Source organism: Lonchura striata, chromosome 2, assembly GCF_050655825.1.
Source record: "Lonchura striata isolate lonStrDom1 chromosome 2, ASM5065582v1, whole genome shotgun sequence".
Taxonomy (NCBI): domain Eukaryota; kingdom Metazoa; phylum Chordata; class Aves; order Passeriformes; family Estrildidae; genus Lonchura; species Lonchura striata.
Genome location: NC_140704.1, coordinates 47,107,250 through 47,125,799, shown reverse-complemented (window position 1 = coordinate 47,125,799; position 18,550 = coordinate 47,107,250). Strand labels below are relative to the sequence as shown.

Below are 18,550 nucleotides of genomic sequence, written 5' to 3'. Positions count from 1 at the left end.
TCCTGTTTCCTGAAGTAAAACTAGAGAGGTTTTGATTCATTAATGATAGCAAGTTTAGTCTGGCTTAAAGGATTCACTTAGAGGATTTAACAAGATTATTCTTCATCTAAAACAAATTAGTATTAGGAACATTAAAACCAGATTCATTTGGTCCTGATATTTCTGAAAACCATACATAAAAGAATTAAGTTCATTTAAACAATTTCTGCCTGTCAATAATTTCACCAGTTCTCAACGCTTCAAAAAGCTACCTAGGGCAGCAACACTGGTTTGAAGGGCAGTTGCCAAAGCAGAGTTGTTCAAAAGGTCTGCTCACCTAAGGACCTGAATGTTTACAGTGGAGACTGAAGCAGGAAAGCTTTACATAAAGGTTCCAAATTGCAGAAAGACTGAATTCCATCATCACCCCATTCACTTACCTGGAAGGCTCCTCCTGCCTCTCCACTCTCTCCCCCTGCTTCCACAGAAACCAATTCAATAAATTTCAGGTGTTTATGGGAAAACTAGCTAAAAATGGTGGGATGCATTAAATAGAAGGACTTCAACTGTTTTGTTATTAATTGCTAAATCTCTAAAGTAGGCTTTTACAAATGTATTAAAACACCAAGTATGAGTAAGTTCACCTACAAATGCTTTAACTCAATGTAAATATAATCATGCATTAAGAGTAAAAAAGACACTACTTGGTGGGTTAGATGTGCTGCTGTCTGCACAGGAAACAGAAGTAAAGACTGCATCACCACAAAATCCAGGTAGGACATGAGCTCTGTCCTTTCAGAGAGGGCAGCAACTTAAAAGAGGAAATGAATGCTAAAAGCAGCACCAATTTTCTTCATTAACTTCCTTACTGAGATGACAATTTTAATAATTTATTCGAAGAATTGAAAAATAGTATGAAAACTTAGCATAATTTTACACCTTTTTCTCTCCTAAATATAACATTAAATACCTGTACAAGGAATGTACTTTTACAGTTTTTAGCCCCACAGATTTAGTGACCAAATCTTAATCCATTGGAAAAATTACTTTTCATTTTCCTTATGAACAAATTTGTATCTCACACTGATTTAGGAAGTTCTAACACATGTGGGGGTGTGCAGGGAAGACATGTTTTTTGAAGAATCTGAAAATTAGCTCAGAAACAAATGACTAACACAAGGAATCATCTTCCCTTTATTTAAATTACATTTTGGATTTTGCCCAGTAGTAACGCAGTATGTCAAGAATTCAAGTGTTTGCATTTAAAATTGACATGCATATTGAGCAAAACTGGCATTACAAACGTGTCTGTTGAACAACAACAAAATGCTTTTTAAAGGCAAGTCTACACAACAAACCTCCACCCTCTGATATTTCTTTCCATATTTGGAAGTATCTGTACAGTTCAAAACTATTAGGCTCATTCCAATGCTAGCTACAGAAGCTAAGGATAATAGCTGTCATTTTTTAGTGCCTGAGGAATACTCTTTAAATCCCTTCAACTCTCCCTTCAACAAGTATCACTACTTTTGACCAACACAATAGAACAGGCTTAAACTGTTCTTTGTTTCCTTCTGGTTTTAAAGGTATAACTCAAGAGTCTGACAAATTTAGTCATGATACCATGATAAAAAGATACACAACCAGTTTCAGACAGCTAATTTGTACCCAACTCACACCCTGGAAATGCAGTTCTCCCTGTCTACCACTAGATAGAAGTCTGATCAAGTAAAAACTATGCAAAGGTGGAAGATAACATAATAACTGAAGAAAAAAAATCTGCAATGTCTATACTGGAATTGCCACAAGACAAAATACTACACACCAAGTGAATTATGGTATGCTTACATGGATGCATGAAACTTCCCATCTTCAATTTACATTAATGGGAGGGAGGAAGAATGGAAAGGAAAAATCCCTTTGCTTGACATGTGAACCACTTTCTCCTAATGTGATCTAAAGATATATAGATCACATACATACCTGGCACCTGTAAATGTCTTTGTATTTTTCATTGCTAGAATTCTATTTCTCTTGTTATGCAATTAATGTGCAATCGTATTTTCTGGTGTTTGGCTTGCAAATGTTTGACAAGTCAAAGTAAACTGATATTTGAAATGAAGCATGATCTGCAGGACACTGAGAAAATCCAATTTGGAACTCGGATTGACAAATTTGCATATTTATCTGAGATAAGAGAGTGAAAACATAAAATAGACTAATACAAACCCATGTCCTGAAGGAGCAATGAAGTATAAACAACACTGCACTCTATTATCTGGCATCTGGCGTCTGTTCACTCGAGATTCTGCATTCAGGTAGTCCTCAAATTTACTGTCAATGTAGTCAATAACTGGCTGCCAGCTGCAGGGATTACAGGAATAAAAACTTGTAAATTACATTATTTACAGAAAGAATCCTGGTTTTGCTAAGAAATAGATGTTCACAATTTCCCCACAGCTTGGGGTGTGTTTTTTTGCTTTTCATTTGCTTTCTTTAATTAAGGTACTTCAACACTGCAACTGACTAACTCCTCAACCTAAAATTAAGTTACATAGTTCTGAAGATACAGTGTGAGTCCACTGAAAAAACCTTTCAAACACAATCACCTTCATTGTAAAAGTATTAAACAGAATACTTAAGAACTGTAGCTAAGGTAATATGCTTCACCGATCACACCTTGTGACAGCACAGAAGATGGTTCTGCACACTGCATATGTGGATAAAGAGCCAAATGCACCATTCTGTTTAAGGGGAAAGGCTGACAGCATTTCAGCCAAGTTATAAAGGTATTTGGAATTACAGTAGTTAAAAGTTTCCACCTAAATGAAAAGTTTAGAAGTGTTAATATTTTAACAGAATACTGAAGTCTGCATTTTAAAATATGTCACAAGGTCTGACACCTCACACGCACACAAAACGCAAAAAAGGTTGCAAATTATCATGGAAGAAGATAGAAAGAATGTCTTACCAATTACTATTATCCACAGCATCTCCAAATCCTGGTGTGTCAACTATTGTAAGTAGTAACTGAACACCACCCTCTTTGATTAAAACTTTTGACTGCTCAACCTATGAAATGAATACAGTAAGATTAAATTTTCAGCAGTTCAGTCACCTATCTTAAACACTGGGAAAAACATTAAATGGATAAGAAGCCTGACAAAGAATTGTTAACTCTTCTACTTCACAGACACTGTGTCTGTGTTCTGCTTATAAAATTCCAATAATTTCACAATAATGAATATTTTTTTTAAAGAAGAAGGTAATTATTTAAATAAAGTCACTGATAAAAGAATCCTCTAAGTATATGGGACATTGTAATATTTAAATTCCTGATAAACAGGAAAAACCTTAACCAGGCATTAAACTTGATAAAGTTGCAAACTTGGTCATTTCAAAGAAAATGATACTTTTCAAAACTAATCCTCTCCTCAAGCACCTTAGACACTTCTAGTCTTGTTAATGTATTTTTAAGAATACATTTATTCTTCAGCTAGCATAATGGTTGGGACTGGAATCTCAAAGTGATGGTTTCCTATTACAAACAGAATTATATTGGAAAGTGATACAATCTGGCTGCAATCTGCTGAGCTAGACCTGTGTGACTGTAATGGATTGAGTTCCTGTTAGCTCAAGTCACTGATGGAAACCCGCCTCAGAAGGCGACTGCATCAGCACAAAGAATGAAGCAAGATCGGGGCATGGGATTTCATGCCTCCAGTTGTGATCACCCATCCACAGCACAGCTCAGGCAGCTTGCAGTGAACATGTCATCCAACAGATTAAGCATGTCATGACAGAGAATAACTAGGCTAAGCAACACATGGACTGCTACCCCCTTCGTCCTACTAATGTTTCAGTAATTATTGATTATCACCAATGTCAGGTCCATCTGACTGGAAACGTGCTGTACACCACTGCAGTATAAGTGAGATGCACAGCAGTGTGAAATGACAAACCCATGTTGGCTTCATTCCAATTGCTTAGACATTTAATCATCCTTTTTTTCCCCCTGATATTAAACCAATTCCTATTAAATCACTAGTGACACTGTTTTCTAGATGTGGATTCAAGAAATCAGCCACGTAAGCCATTTGTCCAGAACCACATGAGAGCTGGAAGACTTGTTGCTTAACATTTCTTAAGTATCACAAACCCTAACTGGGGAGAGAAAATAAAGTTATTTTTATAATAAACCCTATCTGGATGATTTCTTGACCAGTTCAAGATTTGAGAAATATCATATTAATGCTTCTTAAGCTCTTGCACATCTCTAATTGTTGTGTAAGTGAAGTAGACTCTCAGCCACACCTGAACATTGCTGCAAATGCTCTGTAATCACTGCTTATGTGATGCAGTGTAAACCAACAAGATAAACTAAAACTGCAAAAAGTCAAACTAAATCCCTCTTGCACAACTGATTCCAATTCAAAAGAGAATATCCAGAATCACAGAAAACAGTAACTGCCTACAAAGGAAGCTTCATATTTAACATCTGAGTATGCAGGATGCTGTTTTTATCTACTCATCAGTAGTGATCCTACCCAAGTCAGATCAGTCCCTATCACTGCTAGTTCTCAGTTAATGGCTACCAGGATACTAGTCATGGAAACATCCAGGTTGGGCTGGACTTCAAGACCACCTAATTCAAACTCCAACATGAAGAGGCCTTACTACAAGGTTAGGAAGGTGTAAAAAACCAAGAATTAAAACCAACCAAACAAAACTGCACACACCAGCCTAAGCCACCACCAAGTTACTCTTCCACAAACTACAACTCTCGCCCTTCCAAAAGCATGCAGCTGAAAGCCATGAGAACCTAGGAATACATGCACTGCTTTTGAAATGTACGTTTCAATTATGGTTGAATGTACTTCCCCCCACCCTCTGGAGATCTATCAAGAAATTTTATTGTACACAATTGATACCAGAACTCAAGACAGTAATCCCTTGCCATAGTCAACTCATCCAAGAGTTTACTACTCACAAGCTTTAGCACACAAGAGATTAACTTCTGATTCCTTGCATTCTTTTGACTATCTTGTATATAGTAACAACACAGCCCTCCTATTACCACGCTGTCTGCAAGTATACAAAACCCACAGCACTAGCAAAATACTAGAGATGATAATGTTAAGAGATGTACTCTTGCCAAGAGCTGCAAGGTTTATTCTCCAGCTGCAAGCTTTATTCTCCCGCAAAAAAAATTCCCAGCAAAAGTCATTAAATTATTATGGGCTTACAGGGGAATGTGTTCTCAAAAGAAGCAATTAATAAATCATTATCTTGAACATATGTTTATAACAAAGGGAAAGAAAGGTCAGGAGATCTCAGAAATGTCACGCCAAACATTCTCGCTGATTCTGCATGCTTGTAAAATCTAAGTGTGGCTGAATTTGTAAAGTCACCTTCTGACAAATGGTCTGCAGCGACTGAATCTCTGCAGACAGTGCTAATACATTACTGGATTGTGAGGATTTAAATTTTCATAAATTCGTGCAGGTATCTTGCTATCAAAGCAGGGTTTTCACAAACCTACAGAACAAGAAACATTAGCTGATGAATGAAAAGCCCTGTGCTTGTGCTGTGGACAATCAGACCACATCCAGGATATACTGTAAGCAGTAGATTCTACTGGTAGGAAACAGTAGATGAAGACCCTGCCACAAAACTTCTGCAAAGTTGCATTTTTCTAACCTAAATGGATGTGTCCATACATGGTCAAAGGCACAGAAAGCAGCAACATCTGGAAAAGATCCAGAAAATCACTGTAAACTAGTGTCATTCACAGTTAAGCATCCAACTACATCCCATCATCTGATTTACAAGTATTCCCAAGGGATTCATGGAAAACATTAGTTCAAGTCTTGGAATTCAAGACTTTTTAAGAAAAGTCTCCTCCAAACAGCTATTTTCCCATGCACTCCAGTCAGCTGGGTCACACGGGTCTCCTTGGCAGTTACTACACAGTGTTCATCACTTGGTGCTTGTTACAGCTTGACTGCTTTTTATTGGATGAAACATGCCTTTGCCATCCTGCATTTAAGGCAGTCAGATAATGATCAGCAAAAACACAGTTAATACCCTCTCATTTCTGAGTATGTTTCCTTTGAATTCTTCTGACACCAAATCACTTACTCTCAACAGTTTTTCTGCATTTTCTATGAGAAATGCAAAGAGCTGCCTCACAAAACAACTCCAAACTGCAATGGTTTTCAAGCCCAAACCATAGTTTGTGTGTATCTATGTGAGAGCCTCTTACACAATTCCTGATCAGGAAACTGTTCCCACGATATAACAACCTAGATTTGAGGATGCTCAAGTGAGGTGGTTTCCTCTCATCCCTACCCTACAAAACCCTTTTATCAATCCTCAACTTAAAAAGGTTTTCACTGGCAGAGTACAAATCCAGTGGATCCAAACAGCAACTCCCACTGCTTATTCTTTAATATTTGACAGGAAACACCTCCACATCATACACATTGCTACCACACATGATTTTCGAACTTGCAGGGGGAAACAATTTTATCCTCACTTACACTAACAATGAAATAAGACAGTTTCAGTTTCTTTCTTAAAATGCTACACTGACTTTTCATTAATCCAAAGGAACTGAAAGCAAAACTGCATTTTAAGTTTATTAAAAAAAAGTACTTATTAGATAAAGTGAGAATTAGTTTCTAGAGGGGAAGACCTTCTTTAAATCTATTTCATTCCCACCATATTATTCTCTAAGTAACGTCAAACTCTGATTCACTATTGAAAACAGCTCTTTGGCCTCAAGCTTTAGCCCACACAGTAGAAGTAAGAAGAAAATGCAATGACTCTTCAGCCTGAGCTCTGTTCAAGCCCTTTTCTTTCCCTCTCCAGCTTTACATAGGAAAAAAAAATTCATTAAGTGAGGCTTTCTGAAAAGTATGTCTTTTTCTTACACCAGTAAATCAATAAAAATCAAACCACCTTGATGGTCAGAATGAACAGCAGATCATCTAATCTTGCCCCCTAACAGATGAAAGTACTTAACTCAAATTCCAGAAATTCCACACAGATCTTCATATTTTTTCTTACACTGATGTACCTTTAACTAGGAGGGGAGTGTGTTCTCCAAAAGATATCTCATTTTGGGTTTTTTTGTTAGCTTCTGTACAAATTCTTCCAAGGACTTTTCCCAACTGAAAAAACCAAAAATCTTCCAATGACAGGGAATCCACCCCACAGTTATTTAAACTAAAATTCAATGAACATAAGCTGAATTGGTGTAGCTTCTGCTAAACTAAAATGTAATCAGTAATGAAATCATGCTACATCTCTCTTCCAGTAAAAAAGTCACCCATACCTCTTCCATCCCAGTAAACATCTCTTTGAAACAAGTAAGCTGTTTCAAGATCTTATTCAAATAATGGTCTGGTGCCCCTAATAACAAGCTTTCAAGTCCATTTTGTCAATCACTATGGTTTTACATTAAACTGATAAAGCATCCTAACAGATATGCACAAAGCTTAGAAACTATTAATATATTGTTAATCAAACCCTGGATGTTCACATGCTTTTCTCAAATAAGAAAAATTGATATTCTCCAATGGATTTGTTTTGTAATAGCATTTAAGTTTTAATGTTGCGCTAACACAAGCAATGCAATTTAAACTTCTCGATATGGACATAATAACTAACCTTTTCCTTTTCCTGTGGTAATTACTCTGTGTTCTGACATTGGATTAAAAAATACCTTATCCAAAACCCCAAACAAAAAAAACCCTGAGGTCCCACAAAGCATAAGGACAGTGGTTCATGGCACCGGAGTTTAATTACTCGATTCCAATGAGTAAAAAAGCACTCTATTTTACAGCTTCTGTTTAGCACGTTGCATACCCTCCTAACTCAACACAGTGCTCAATCCCTTTATCACAACTCTGCAATTGCCCAGTCCCTTCAGCTACAGTTGAATTTTGCAGCTGGATGAACTCTGTTGGACAATGGAAGCAATGGTGAGCACCCTTGGTCCTCACCTGTACAAGGTTAGATTATCACAAGTTATCTTCACCAAAGTCTTAAGCAAGTGCACATCAAGGGATGTAAGCAGAGCTCATGCATACTTATTCAGCTGTTCAGCTGTGAAGGCAGAAGTATCTCACAAACACAATGATTTCGCAAATTACCTATAGCATTATTATTTCTTAGCATTAGGTAACTTATTTTTAGTAATCTTTTTATAACACTGAAAACATGTTATTTTTTTTAAGAGAAAATGTAATTGATCAGTAGCAAGTTATTACACAAAACAAATGGCTCAGCTTCAGTTTTCCAGTCTTTGACTTAATATTTCAGTTGCATCATGCACTTGCAGGAATATCCTCTTTAACTAAGTCTAGTGCTTAAAGTCAGGCAGGCTCACCCTAGTCCCTGATGTTTCAGAATAACAACTTGAAACAGGTCAACAAGGTACCACTAAGGATACAGTCTGCAGAAGACTCACAGATATTTTTATACCCAGGTCCCTGCACTTCTGTCAAATAATTTAATATCTGGTCTCTAAAAGCCTGCCTTAGACAGCCAGATTTGCACATCTATGTATTTCTACAGATTTACTCACTATTTTAATTGATAATAAACACTACATACATTTTCAAAAAGTTCTGCACATATATGTGCGTTTTAATCTACAGGCAAAACACAAAACACTTCAGGGCTCCCACATTTCTACAGGCTACAGGTTTGAGAACCTGGAAATTTTGCTGTTAAGATACACACTGAATATGTCTTAGTGGTTCATATAATCACTAAATGTATCTTGAAATTCAGGTGCTTATGTGACACCTGTACATCACCTTACATTACTAAGTTGCAAGTTACAATATTCAGGCTGTACCTTTTTTTCCCCAGACATACCTGTACAGTCTTTTTAATTCTGTGTGAAGGACCTGGATACTCTGGGGAATACAATTCTGTTAAGAACAATGAGTTGATTAATGTTGATTTTCCCAGTCCAGATTCACCTAGAAGAAAACAGAACAGTTCCAGTAAAACCAGGAGTATCACATTAAATATAAACATTTAGATCCACATTTCAAATACTCTTTAAACATAGTACCTGAAAACACGCACTTCACTCTAAGACTTTGAGAATCTATAATCTTTTCCAATTTCAAGGAAAACATTTCAAATCCAATTTGTCATTGTTGGGCTCTACAGACAATTTCTCTGATCATATTAAGTATTGAGTGCATTCAGCACTTTTGTCCATTTCTCCCATTACAACATACAAAATTATATTACATTGGATTTTATACATAAGCTATCTTCCTGGTATAACTCACCATAATGCCAAAGCAGATTAAGTTCTCTCCTTTATTTCAAATATTATTTATTAGAGAGTCTTTATTATCAGGAAGGAGAAAAAGAAGCGGGGGTGGGGAGAAAGGATGAGATTAGTTTGCTATAACTATTAAAGCCACAAGAGAAAATGAAGTTTCAAACTACATGGCTTGCCTGGGAATTTATTGTTGTTGGGGTACAGAGGAAGCTGGATTTTATTAGGCAATTTTTTGATAATTTCTTCACAAGCAACAGTAAATCATATTTGCTGAACAATCTGGAGACACTACTGCCATGACAATCCAAGCAAATACAGCTAAACACACCACAGCAAAGATTACCCTCCATTTACAGCTCTACATAGACAAGGGCAAGAATTTCAGATAAACTATTTATTATTTTAAAATAAAAGTCTTTTGCTTAGTTTTTTGGTGTTTTTGTTGTGGGTGTTTGGGTTTTTTTGGTTTTTTGCTAAGAAACTACTTCAACATAACAATTCACTGCAGCATGAATGTAAGGAAAAAGGTATAAAAAAATGCTGCTTTTTTTCTGTTTAGGTTTCATATGCAGTTTGTCAGTACATTGACCTAAACAGAAACCGACACAGGGAAATTTGCTTTCAAACTAACAAATTGGAGGGCAGACCATGTACCTTCACCGAGGGAGGAAAATTAGCTGAACTCGGCCCATAATCAAAAGGTAATACTTAACTAAAGCACTAATCACTCCAGCCCCAACAAACATTGTGCTGATTTAGAGACTGAACTGAGAAAACTTCCAACTTCTCGGGGTAAAAGTCCTGGATTACTGCAATATAGTTATGTAACAAAGTAGTTAGGAATTGCCTCCCCTGCACTAGGTATCTGGGTTTCCTAGACGAGCTGGCTCATACACAGCAGCCATCTCGATTACAGCGGTGTAGCACAGTCTGCAGCACCGAGCAATCTCATCAGCTACACTGTAAACGGATTAGCAGCTGATGAAACACTGCAACCAGAGCTCCTGCCGGCTGTCCGCGCTCTCAGCAGCGCTTGCTCCTCAAACCCCACCCTCCTGAGAAGATGAGCTAACCCGCGCTGCGAGCAGGGCTGCCCACGGCCAGGCGGATGGAAAGGGAGATAGATACTCAACGTAGGGTGTCGAGATAGCAATGAACAATAACCCCACCAGGACACGTTTATGCAAGCCAGCAGGGACATGCTTGTTGACAAGCCTTCACCACTGCCCTGCAGATTTTGCCTTCTTCCGTGGTCAGATGCATGAGACACCTACAAACTATGCAGTAAACACTCCGAGTCTGGTCATAAAGGACACAGAATTTCAACTGGTTTGGACACAGATTTTCTACTCTGCATTTGCAAGACTTAAAGGGCCGGGTCAGCTGCAGCTGAGAGGCCACCCCATCAATTCTGCAAAAAAAAGAAGCTTCTGAAATGTCCAACTCTCCATTCTCATAGATGCATTTTGGTTAAAGCTTAACCTCCATCTCACAAGCCTGCTCAAGAGATAGACATCGTTCCAGTTAAACTGAAGGATTTAATCCACTCTATTGAAGCCCTCAAGAGGGTGGCTCTGGTTTTGAAATGGACAATTCATATCCTTTCCATTACCTTCACTTTTTAACTTGACCATAATCTTGTAAAAGGCACCCTACTACAGTACTGAAGGAAGATTTTAGCATCAGATTCTATTTAAGTAGACAAAAAGGGTTGATCCTTCTTTCTCCCTTCTATTAGGGTTACTGCCAGTCTTAATATACTGAAGAATTTCAGGTTACACAACCTGAAATTGGAAACAACCACTTCTCCCAAAAATGATTGCCTTTCAAGCTGTCATTAAAATTTAACTTATGGAAATAAGATTTTCAGCTTCAAAAGAGTGTAATGGAAAACCAGCAGTTTGCCCTAGATGGCTTGGGAATCTGTTAACTCCATACCAAGCAGTCCCTGAACTGCTGAAGTGTCACACCCTGAGAGATCTCAGGTATGTTCTCCTCCTCACCCTTCACTACCCTTCACAGCTGCAAGGAAGTGAAGACAATTTTGAGCTGATATTAGTGAAAATAAACTATGCTAAGGATATTTATGCTCAATCTTGTTCCCAACGGTGCCCAGCATCCTGGATATCCTTGCCCATCATGCTAACTTTAATCAGCCAGTGCAGATTATAACAGTTTAAACTGCTTAACTGCTAGCAGCAATTGAGTTATCACATATAAGAGTGATACCTCAATTCAGTGCACCTATCCAGGATGCAGCTGTGCTTAGACAATGTATGGTTCTGCATCTGCAACAGCAGTAAGAGGCTATAATCAGATAAAACAATTGCACTGAAATGTAGGCAAAAAACTCTAACTGGAATATTTAATATTGTACTACAGGAAGCCATGCTGCTTCCACTGTAATAAAACAAGCGTTTCTCTGTGAAAGAAGAATTTGAGAGATCAACTGTAAGTCTGTAAGTGAACATTCTAGCAGCCTTTCTGGACACACTAAAATATTCTCATTTTCATTAGAAATTTGCTAAATAGTAGAACAACAAAAAAAAACTTCAAACCCCAACCAAAACAAACCACCAAACAAACACACACAAACCCCTTAACTCCACAGCCAAACAAAACCCTCTGTCCTTCCCAAAACTACCTAAAAGGATTGCATACTCAAAAGGCTGGGAAAGGCTTCCACAGATGCAACAGGCTATGAATACGACTAACAAAACCACAAGGGAGAAGGGAAAACAAGTGAAATTTAATTTGCCCTTCCAGAAACAAAATTATACGTCCCAAATAAAATGTATCTTCCCACTTTCAGCGAGCACTTCTGATGTATTTTGCCCTTTGACCATTGCATGAATTGGCAAAAGGATGCAATGTAATAGAAACTTTTAAACAGCAATAACTCCCAATCACATAATGAATTATGTTGTTATTAGACCTAGGTGCCTGATTTAGAGTGAGCAATTTTTAGAAATGTGTTTTAGAAAGAAGAAAACAAAGAAACATTTATTTTGTAATCTTGGCTCCATAATGTTAATTATTTCTGGTATCCAGGTACTGCCTTTTACCTTGCCCTCTCTCCCACTAAATATTTCACATAGGCTTCAAATTCCTCTGAATATTGTTATTTTTCTTCATTATTTTGTGTCCTATATTTATGAGTAACTTGGTATTTTCAAATGTTAACATTTTAGCAAGCAGTTCTTATTGTCACATTCAAACACATGGAGCTGGCCACCCTTGCTGGTAGAAATAAGCACATATTTTCACTAACATACTTTTGTGAAGGAATACCTTCTATGGCCCTCAAAGGACTAGCAAAAGTTCCAACTCTTCTCAAGTCCATGAATTTTGAAATGGCTGAACAAATAGAGTGGAACTCTTCTTATACACTAGGGTTAACAATTACCTCTTGACCATTAGCATATTCATAAAGATGGCTCACAGCACATTACTTTAAATTAACCTTGGATACCTGTGAACAGAACACTGATCAAGTACTTTCCTTTTTCCCTACACATATAAGACTAGCTGTTAACATGAGAAGAAAAACCAAGGGAAAAAACCAAAAACCCACATTCAGTCTCCTCTTTAATATATAAAGCATACAGACCTCAAACGTACTTCTGGGGATCAGAGGAGACCACTGGGATGGTTTGCAAACCATGTAAATAGTTTCCAGAATAGCACTAAACACGTAACTAAAGGAAATGAACAACTGAAAAACTGGAACAATGGTGTGAAATCCATGTGAATGGGGGAAAGTAGTGCTCAGGTAAAAAAAATAAGTAACTAGCTCAACTGAGCTACATAAATCTTTCACCTTCATTTCCAAATCCCTCCTCATAAATGAACCTAAGAAATCCTAATCTATGATAATCAGCTAGAAAAATCTACTCACAGATAACTTGTTTCTATCAGTTCTTGCTATGATTTTATTACTACAAAAAGCCTCAAATTCCCAGCATCTGCTCCTTGTGATAACAGAAGTGAATTGATACCCTTAAAGATGCTTTTTTCACTGTTCATTGCTGTAGCACATTAAGAATGTGGCTTATTTCCAACCTCCTCTAACTTTCCAGCCTCTGCCAATCAAACTCAAATATCTATGAGCAAAATGGACAAGAAGTCCAGTCCTAGCTTTCTCCCAGCTTTATTTGTAACTTCTGGTGCAGACCACAGTTTTCTCATTCATCAAAAATGCATCACACTACATCTTGTAGATACATCTTTCTAAAAATCCAATATTGTTTCTCTTCTACATTTTTAGGATCTTGTTTTCTAAAACTCAAGCCCCAAAGAAAGCATGAATTGCATTCTCAGATTTATGATCTCACATGAGAGCTCATTAAACATATAAAGTAATCAAGGTAACCAATCTTGAACATTCTCAGCATGCTCTCTGCATGACTTTCTACCTCTTCATTATAAGTTACTCTTGCAGAAATAACCAGAAGTTTTCTACTCTTCACTAATAATTACTTGGCTATCTACCAGTGAAACAGTATTTCATGCTTATGCCCTGTGACAGTCAACTGTACCACTGGGAACATGACCACAAGTGCTATGTGTATTTAGGAATTTCAAGTTGCTTTCCCAAACTCCAGGTGGGACTATAAGACTGCCAAGGAACCACCCACCAGCAAGAAGAATGTTTTGCAGCACTGGAAGCCAAGACTTCAGTTAAACTGCTCAAAGACAGCCCAGTCTCTCTGTCATTGTCTCTATTAACCGGACACAGCGAGAACTGCAGACTGAGAAGAAGCATTAACTGCTAATTCTGATGGCTGAGAGAAGGTAACTCATTCCAGTGGACTTGTAGCTCATTAGAGAAAAGCTGCCAATAAGTCCCATGGTAACCAGGTTTCTACAAATTGCACAGGGTTTTTGGAAGCTTCCATGGCATTTTAAGTAGACATCTTTATTTCAAGTTCCTTGATATGGTCAAGCATAAGCTGCAGTTGCTTCACTGCTTTTTCAGAATGAAGATATCCAACAACACGTTTCTTCTGTGAAGGGCAATTAATAGCACATTTGATAGCCACAAAAAGTTATTACAAGGGGATAAAATTCAACAGAAAAATGCTGCACTTCTCCACAACCTACTTATACAGAATGTTTATATCAGAGCATATTTTATTTTTAGCTGTTGAACAAGTTTTTTTATGGATTTTTTTGATTTTATAAATTCTAATTATTGTGACAGTTTTTGCTTAAAATATAATCCCATTAGTTTGATGCTGGTGACTCAAAGAAGGGTAAAAAGTTTGTCAGAAGGCATAAAAAAATGCATTTCATCTTCTTTCATCTTTGTACAATTCACAGTTTATGTGCACGACAACACCTGCAGCTTTATGCAAATGTGCAATGGCTTTGATGGCACTGTAACATGTAGGCTTTTGCTTTCATGCAGAAATAATCAGAGAGCCTGACCTACGGTGAGTGGTATGAAAGAACCATCCTCTTGCCCAAGGGAAATGATGCTCTGCCATGTCATTATAGACAACCACAAAAATGAAGACTACAAGATGCTTTTAATTTCAAGTCTGATTTTAGAAGCTTTCGTAAAGGCTAGTTCCTGCCTTCAGTGCTCTACAAAATACAAACCAACAGTCCAATAAACTGGATGTAAGAACATCCAAATGAAACCAGTCAGGCAGAGGATGGCAGCAGGACCATGCTGCTACCACACATCTACTTTTCCATGTAGGATGGTGTCATGTGAAATCTTGCAAATTATCGAATCTGTCTTTTATAGCATTTATAAGGGGAAGAAAGTCAAAGCTCCACCATTTCACAACTTGAATGTGAAGCATAAATTATGGAAGCAACATATGTTAGAGCCACAAAGATGCCCCTAGCAAAACAGAAGAACAGGGGAATCTAGCAGCAAATAAATCCATTTCTGCCTGTCAGCAACAGCATCAACAGCAGCATAATTTCAGCATTTAGGATACAGCAAGACAATTTAATCAATTTTCTTAGAGAAGAATTTAAAGTGCAATAACTGAGGGCAGACTCTTGGTATATCATTCTTGTCAGAGATGACATATTTAAATAATTCAGAAAACCCATTAGCAAGGATAGGAAATATCTCAGAAGAATATTGCAACAGATTCTACACAGCATTTTCCAAGTACTATTGTTTCCCCTCAAAGCAGAAGCAGGTCTAGCTTTCCACAACTGACATATTATAAAGATGCCATATAACAATGGTTTAACTTCACAGGTGAGATTTTTGCTACTGCAAGAAATATGGTCCCCTACTCCCAATCCAACTCTTGCACTCGAACTCACAATGGAGCATGTGAAGCAAGAAGCGATCCAGCAAACTAGGGCACACAGGGCTTCAGGATGGGAAAATGAGGGGGAGATGACAAAAGGTAAATTAGCAAAGTCAAATGCTCTCCTCTCTTATTGGAAACAAGGATAAGTGTAAAAATCTGCATTTAAAACTAGACCTCTTCTCTGTCACAAAAGAATCATCAACAATTCATAAGTCAAAGAATTTGTGGCACTTCCTGAAGAAAGTCTTATTTCTTCTAATTGCATACACAGGTTTTGCTCCTGATAAACAGCGTGTCTGCAAAGTAGCCACTTAAAATAGGACATCTTAACATGAGGCATAGAAAGCAATCTTTCAGCATTTTGGACAAAAAACTTGCAGCCCAGTAAAATCAAGGAACCAAACCCAGTTTGTCTTCACTTTTAGTTCTTCAATATTACTGCAGATGACAAAAAACTGCATAGTATTGGTCCACTCATATCTAGTACCAAGAACAGCTGAAATGCAACAATCTGAGCTTCAGAGTTACAAGCCCACCATTAGCAGCTGCAGTCCAGGCTCACCAAAGCTTAACTTGCTTTGTTTTCTTTGTTAGGTGAAATAAAACTCCTATGTCTGATTAAGCTGTAGTCATACTGCAATGCAGCTTTAGAGACATTATAAGCAACGAGAAGTTGTAAAAACTGACCTACATGGGCAATCTCAATGCACAAGGTCACTGTGAAGTATCTGGGTTAAAGAATTCAGCTGGAAATGACAGAAGCTGCAGAGTTCCAGGACAAATCTTCTATGCTGAAACCTCATAACCAGGATACACCTTCAATTTTCACAGGCTTTGCCAACGCAAAAATAAAGATCCTTCACAAGAGAAGAAAAAAAACCTTATTGCTTCCAAAATCAAGAGGAACAGAAACTGTTGTGAAAAATGATAAAGCAGGATGCTCTGTTTAAGGCAAGAAAGCAAACATGTGAGACCAATATTGCTGCAGAGCTGGACTTACTCTCTGGAGACAAATACAGGGATAGGTAAATTGTATTCCCTGATTATATGAATTATTAAAAAAAAAAGAGGGTAAGATTACAGGAACATGAAATTTGTCATATCTACATTACTGCTGACAACCAATTGTACAGTATAAGCCTAACATTTGCTGACTAAAGAATAAAAAGTAAATTAATGAACAGAGATCACAGCTTAGTCACAGTAGGCTCTTTCATTATTTGGACAGAAACAAAACTGACACAGCTATCAAAATGCTAATGAAAAAATAAGAAAGAGTGATGGGGTTTACGTAATCTTTTAGACTAAAACAAGTGGTACAGATAAAGGGTCAACATCTGAGTGCGGCATGCATGCAACTCATGAACAAGAAGCTCTACACATTAACTTGAGTAAAAGGAGAGAAAGGTGAAGCACTTTAAGCAACATCTCCCTCAAAACACCACCCAACTGATACATCTAAAGCATGAGTACAACAGAAAATTTCAGAAGGATAAAAACCAAAATTATTTTTACTTACATGGGACCTAATAAGTCTCAACAGAAAAGTACAAAGAGCACTTAGATTGACTTACTCAACTCTTCATCATATCTTCCCTTGAAAATTTACATTATAACAGAATAAAAGCTATTGGAAGTCTATCGAGTGCTCTCAAAATATCCCAGATGGGACACTCTGCTATGAAGTAAATCCATAAAACTTTGTCAGAAGACTTAACTTAGAATATTTCCTGCAGTAGGAAAAATTTCTTTCAATACCTTATACCTTCCCTCTTGCTGCCTTCTCTCTTTAATATCCTTGGAAGCACATTTTGTAACAGGAAACTATGTTATGACAAACCCCTTAACTGGCACAAGTGGCAAGAGGAAGATGCAGATAGCTAGACAGAATTCTGAAAATACACTCCAGTGATATGATTCTTGTGGCAATAAGGAATGAGAAATTAAGGCAATGTTGTTTGCAAATTATGATAAATCTGCTTTGATCTGGTGTTGGCCAACCAAGGAGCAAGAGGATCACAGGGATGTGCTCTCCTGCATACACTGTTGCCACTTTTAAGCAACCTTGGCAAAACCTGCTTTTGTTTCCCTAAGACAGTCTCCACTGGAATTGTAAAAATGGTTATTTTAGCTCTATAAAAGGGTGTGGAATAAGCTTGTGTTGTCAAGACTACACCCCTTTTAATATGGCAACAACTGTTCTGCTTAAGTGCTAAGCCATTGTTTCCCAATTGCTGCCATCACTGTTCAGTTTTATAATAATGACTAAGAAGAAAACCGAGCTGCTTTTATAGACAACAGAAGCATCAGTTTACAAAGTGGAAAGGCAAACAGACAGGTCTGATAAGGTCATATCCTAAGACCTGTCTAGAATGCTTGCTGTGTTTTGCAGTGGATAAGTCTGAAGGACAGACATGGGAGGTGGACCAGGAATCTTTCTGGACTTCCTGCCAGCTACAGAGGACACAGCCCAGAGCCAAGGACGCGGCATCTGATAAGTGACAGGCTTATCCTTTGCAGAAGGTGAGAATGATACACACTGAGTTTAGTTAAAAGGGATAGAAATCATAATTCTTAAATATTTTTTCATATAAATTCTTAAATCATTCAGTCAAATATAATGCAAAAGAACTCCCTAATATGTAAGTAAGTGAAAAACTGACATGTTCTTTTCTGTCTCAATGCCTGCTGAGTTGCAGCTATTGTTTTCTGCTCTGCCTGGCACTGATGTAGCAGAAAAGCAGTGAACAGATACTTGTCCATAGTTAATTTCCTTCAAGTTAGCAACTTCATATATATTTCACACTTTTCTTCTCCACCACAATGTAATGGTATCCCTCTAAATTAACCTTTTTATACAAAACATCACAGTTTCACCTCATCTTTTATTTCAGTATTTATGCTACACTAAGGCTGAGTTGCACTGTGGATTTCAAAGTTATTTTCTTCCATAGGGCTAGAAAGACATGAAACA

General features: G+C 37.4%; 1 protein-coding gene across 2 annotated transcripts in view; it reads right to left on the bottom strand.

Annotated features, from left to right (window-relative positions):
• Positions 1–18,550, bottom strand: part of SEPTIN7 (septin 7) — a 78,258-nt gene that overhangs the window by 17,631 nt on the left and 42,077 nt on the right. For both annotated transcript variants that reach the window (XM_021553263.4, XM_085573341.1), the window contains 3 exons: positions 8,869–8,975; positions 2,951–3,051; positions 2,209–2,343 (listed from right to left, as the gene is read on the bottom strand). In XM_021553263.4, the coding sequence (XP_021408938.2) occupies positions 2,209–2,343; positions 2,951–3,051; positions 8,869–8,975 (343 nt within the window). The remainder of the gene's footprint in view (positions 1–2,208; positions 2,344–2,950; positions 3,052–8,868; positions 8,976–18,550) is intronic.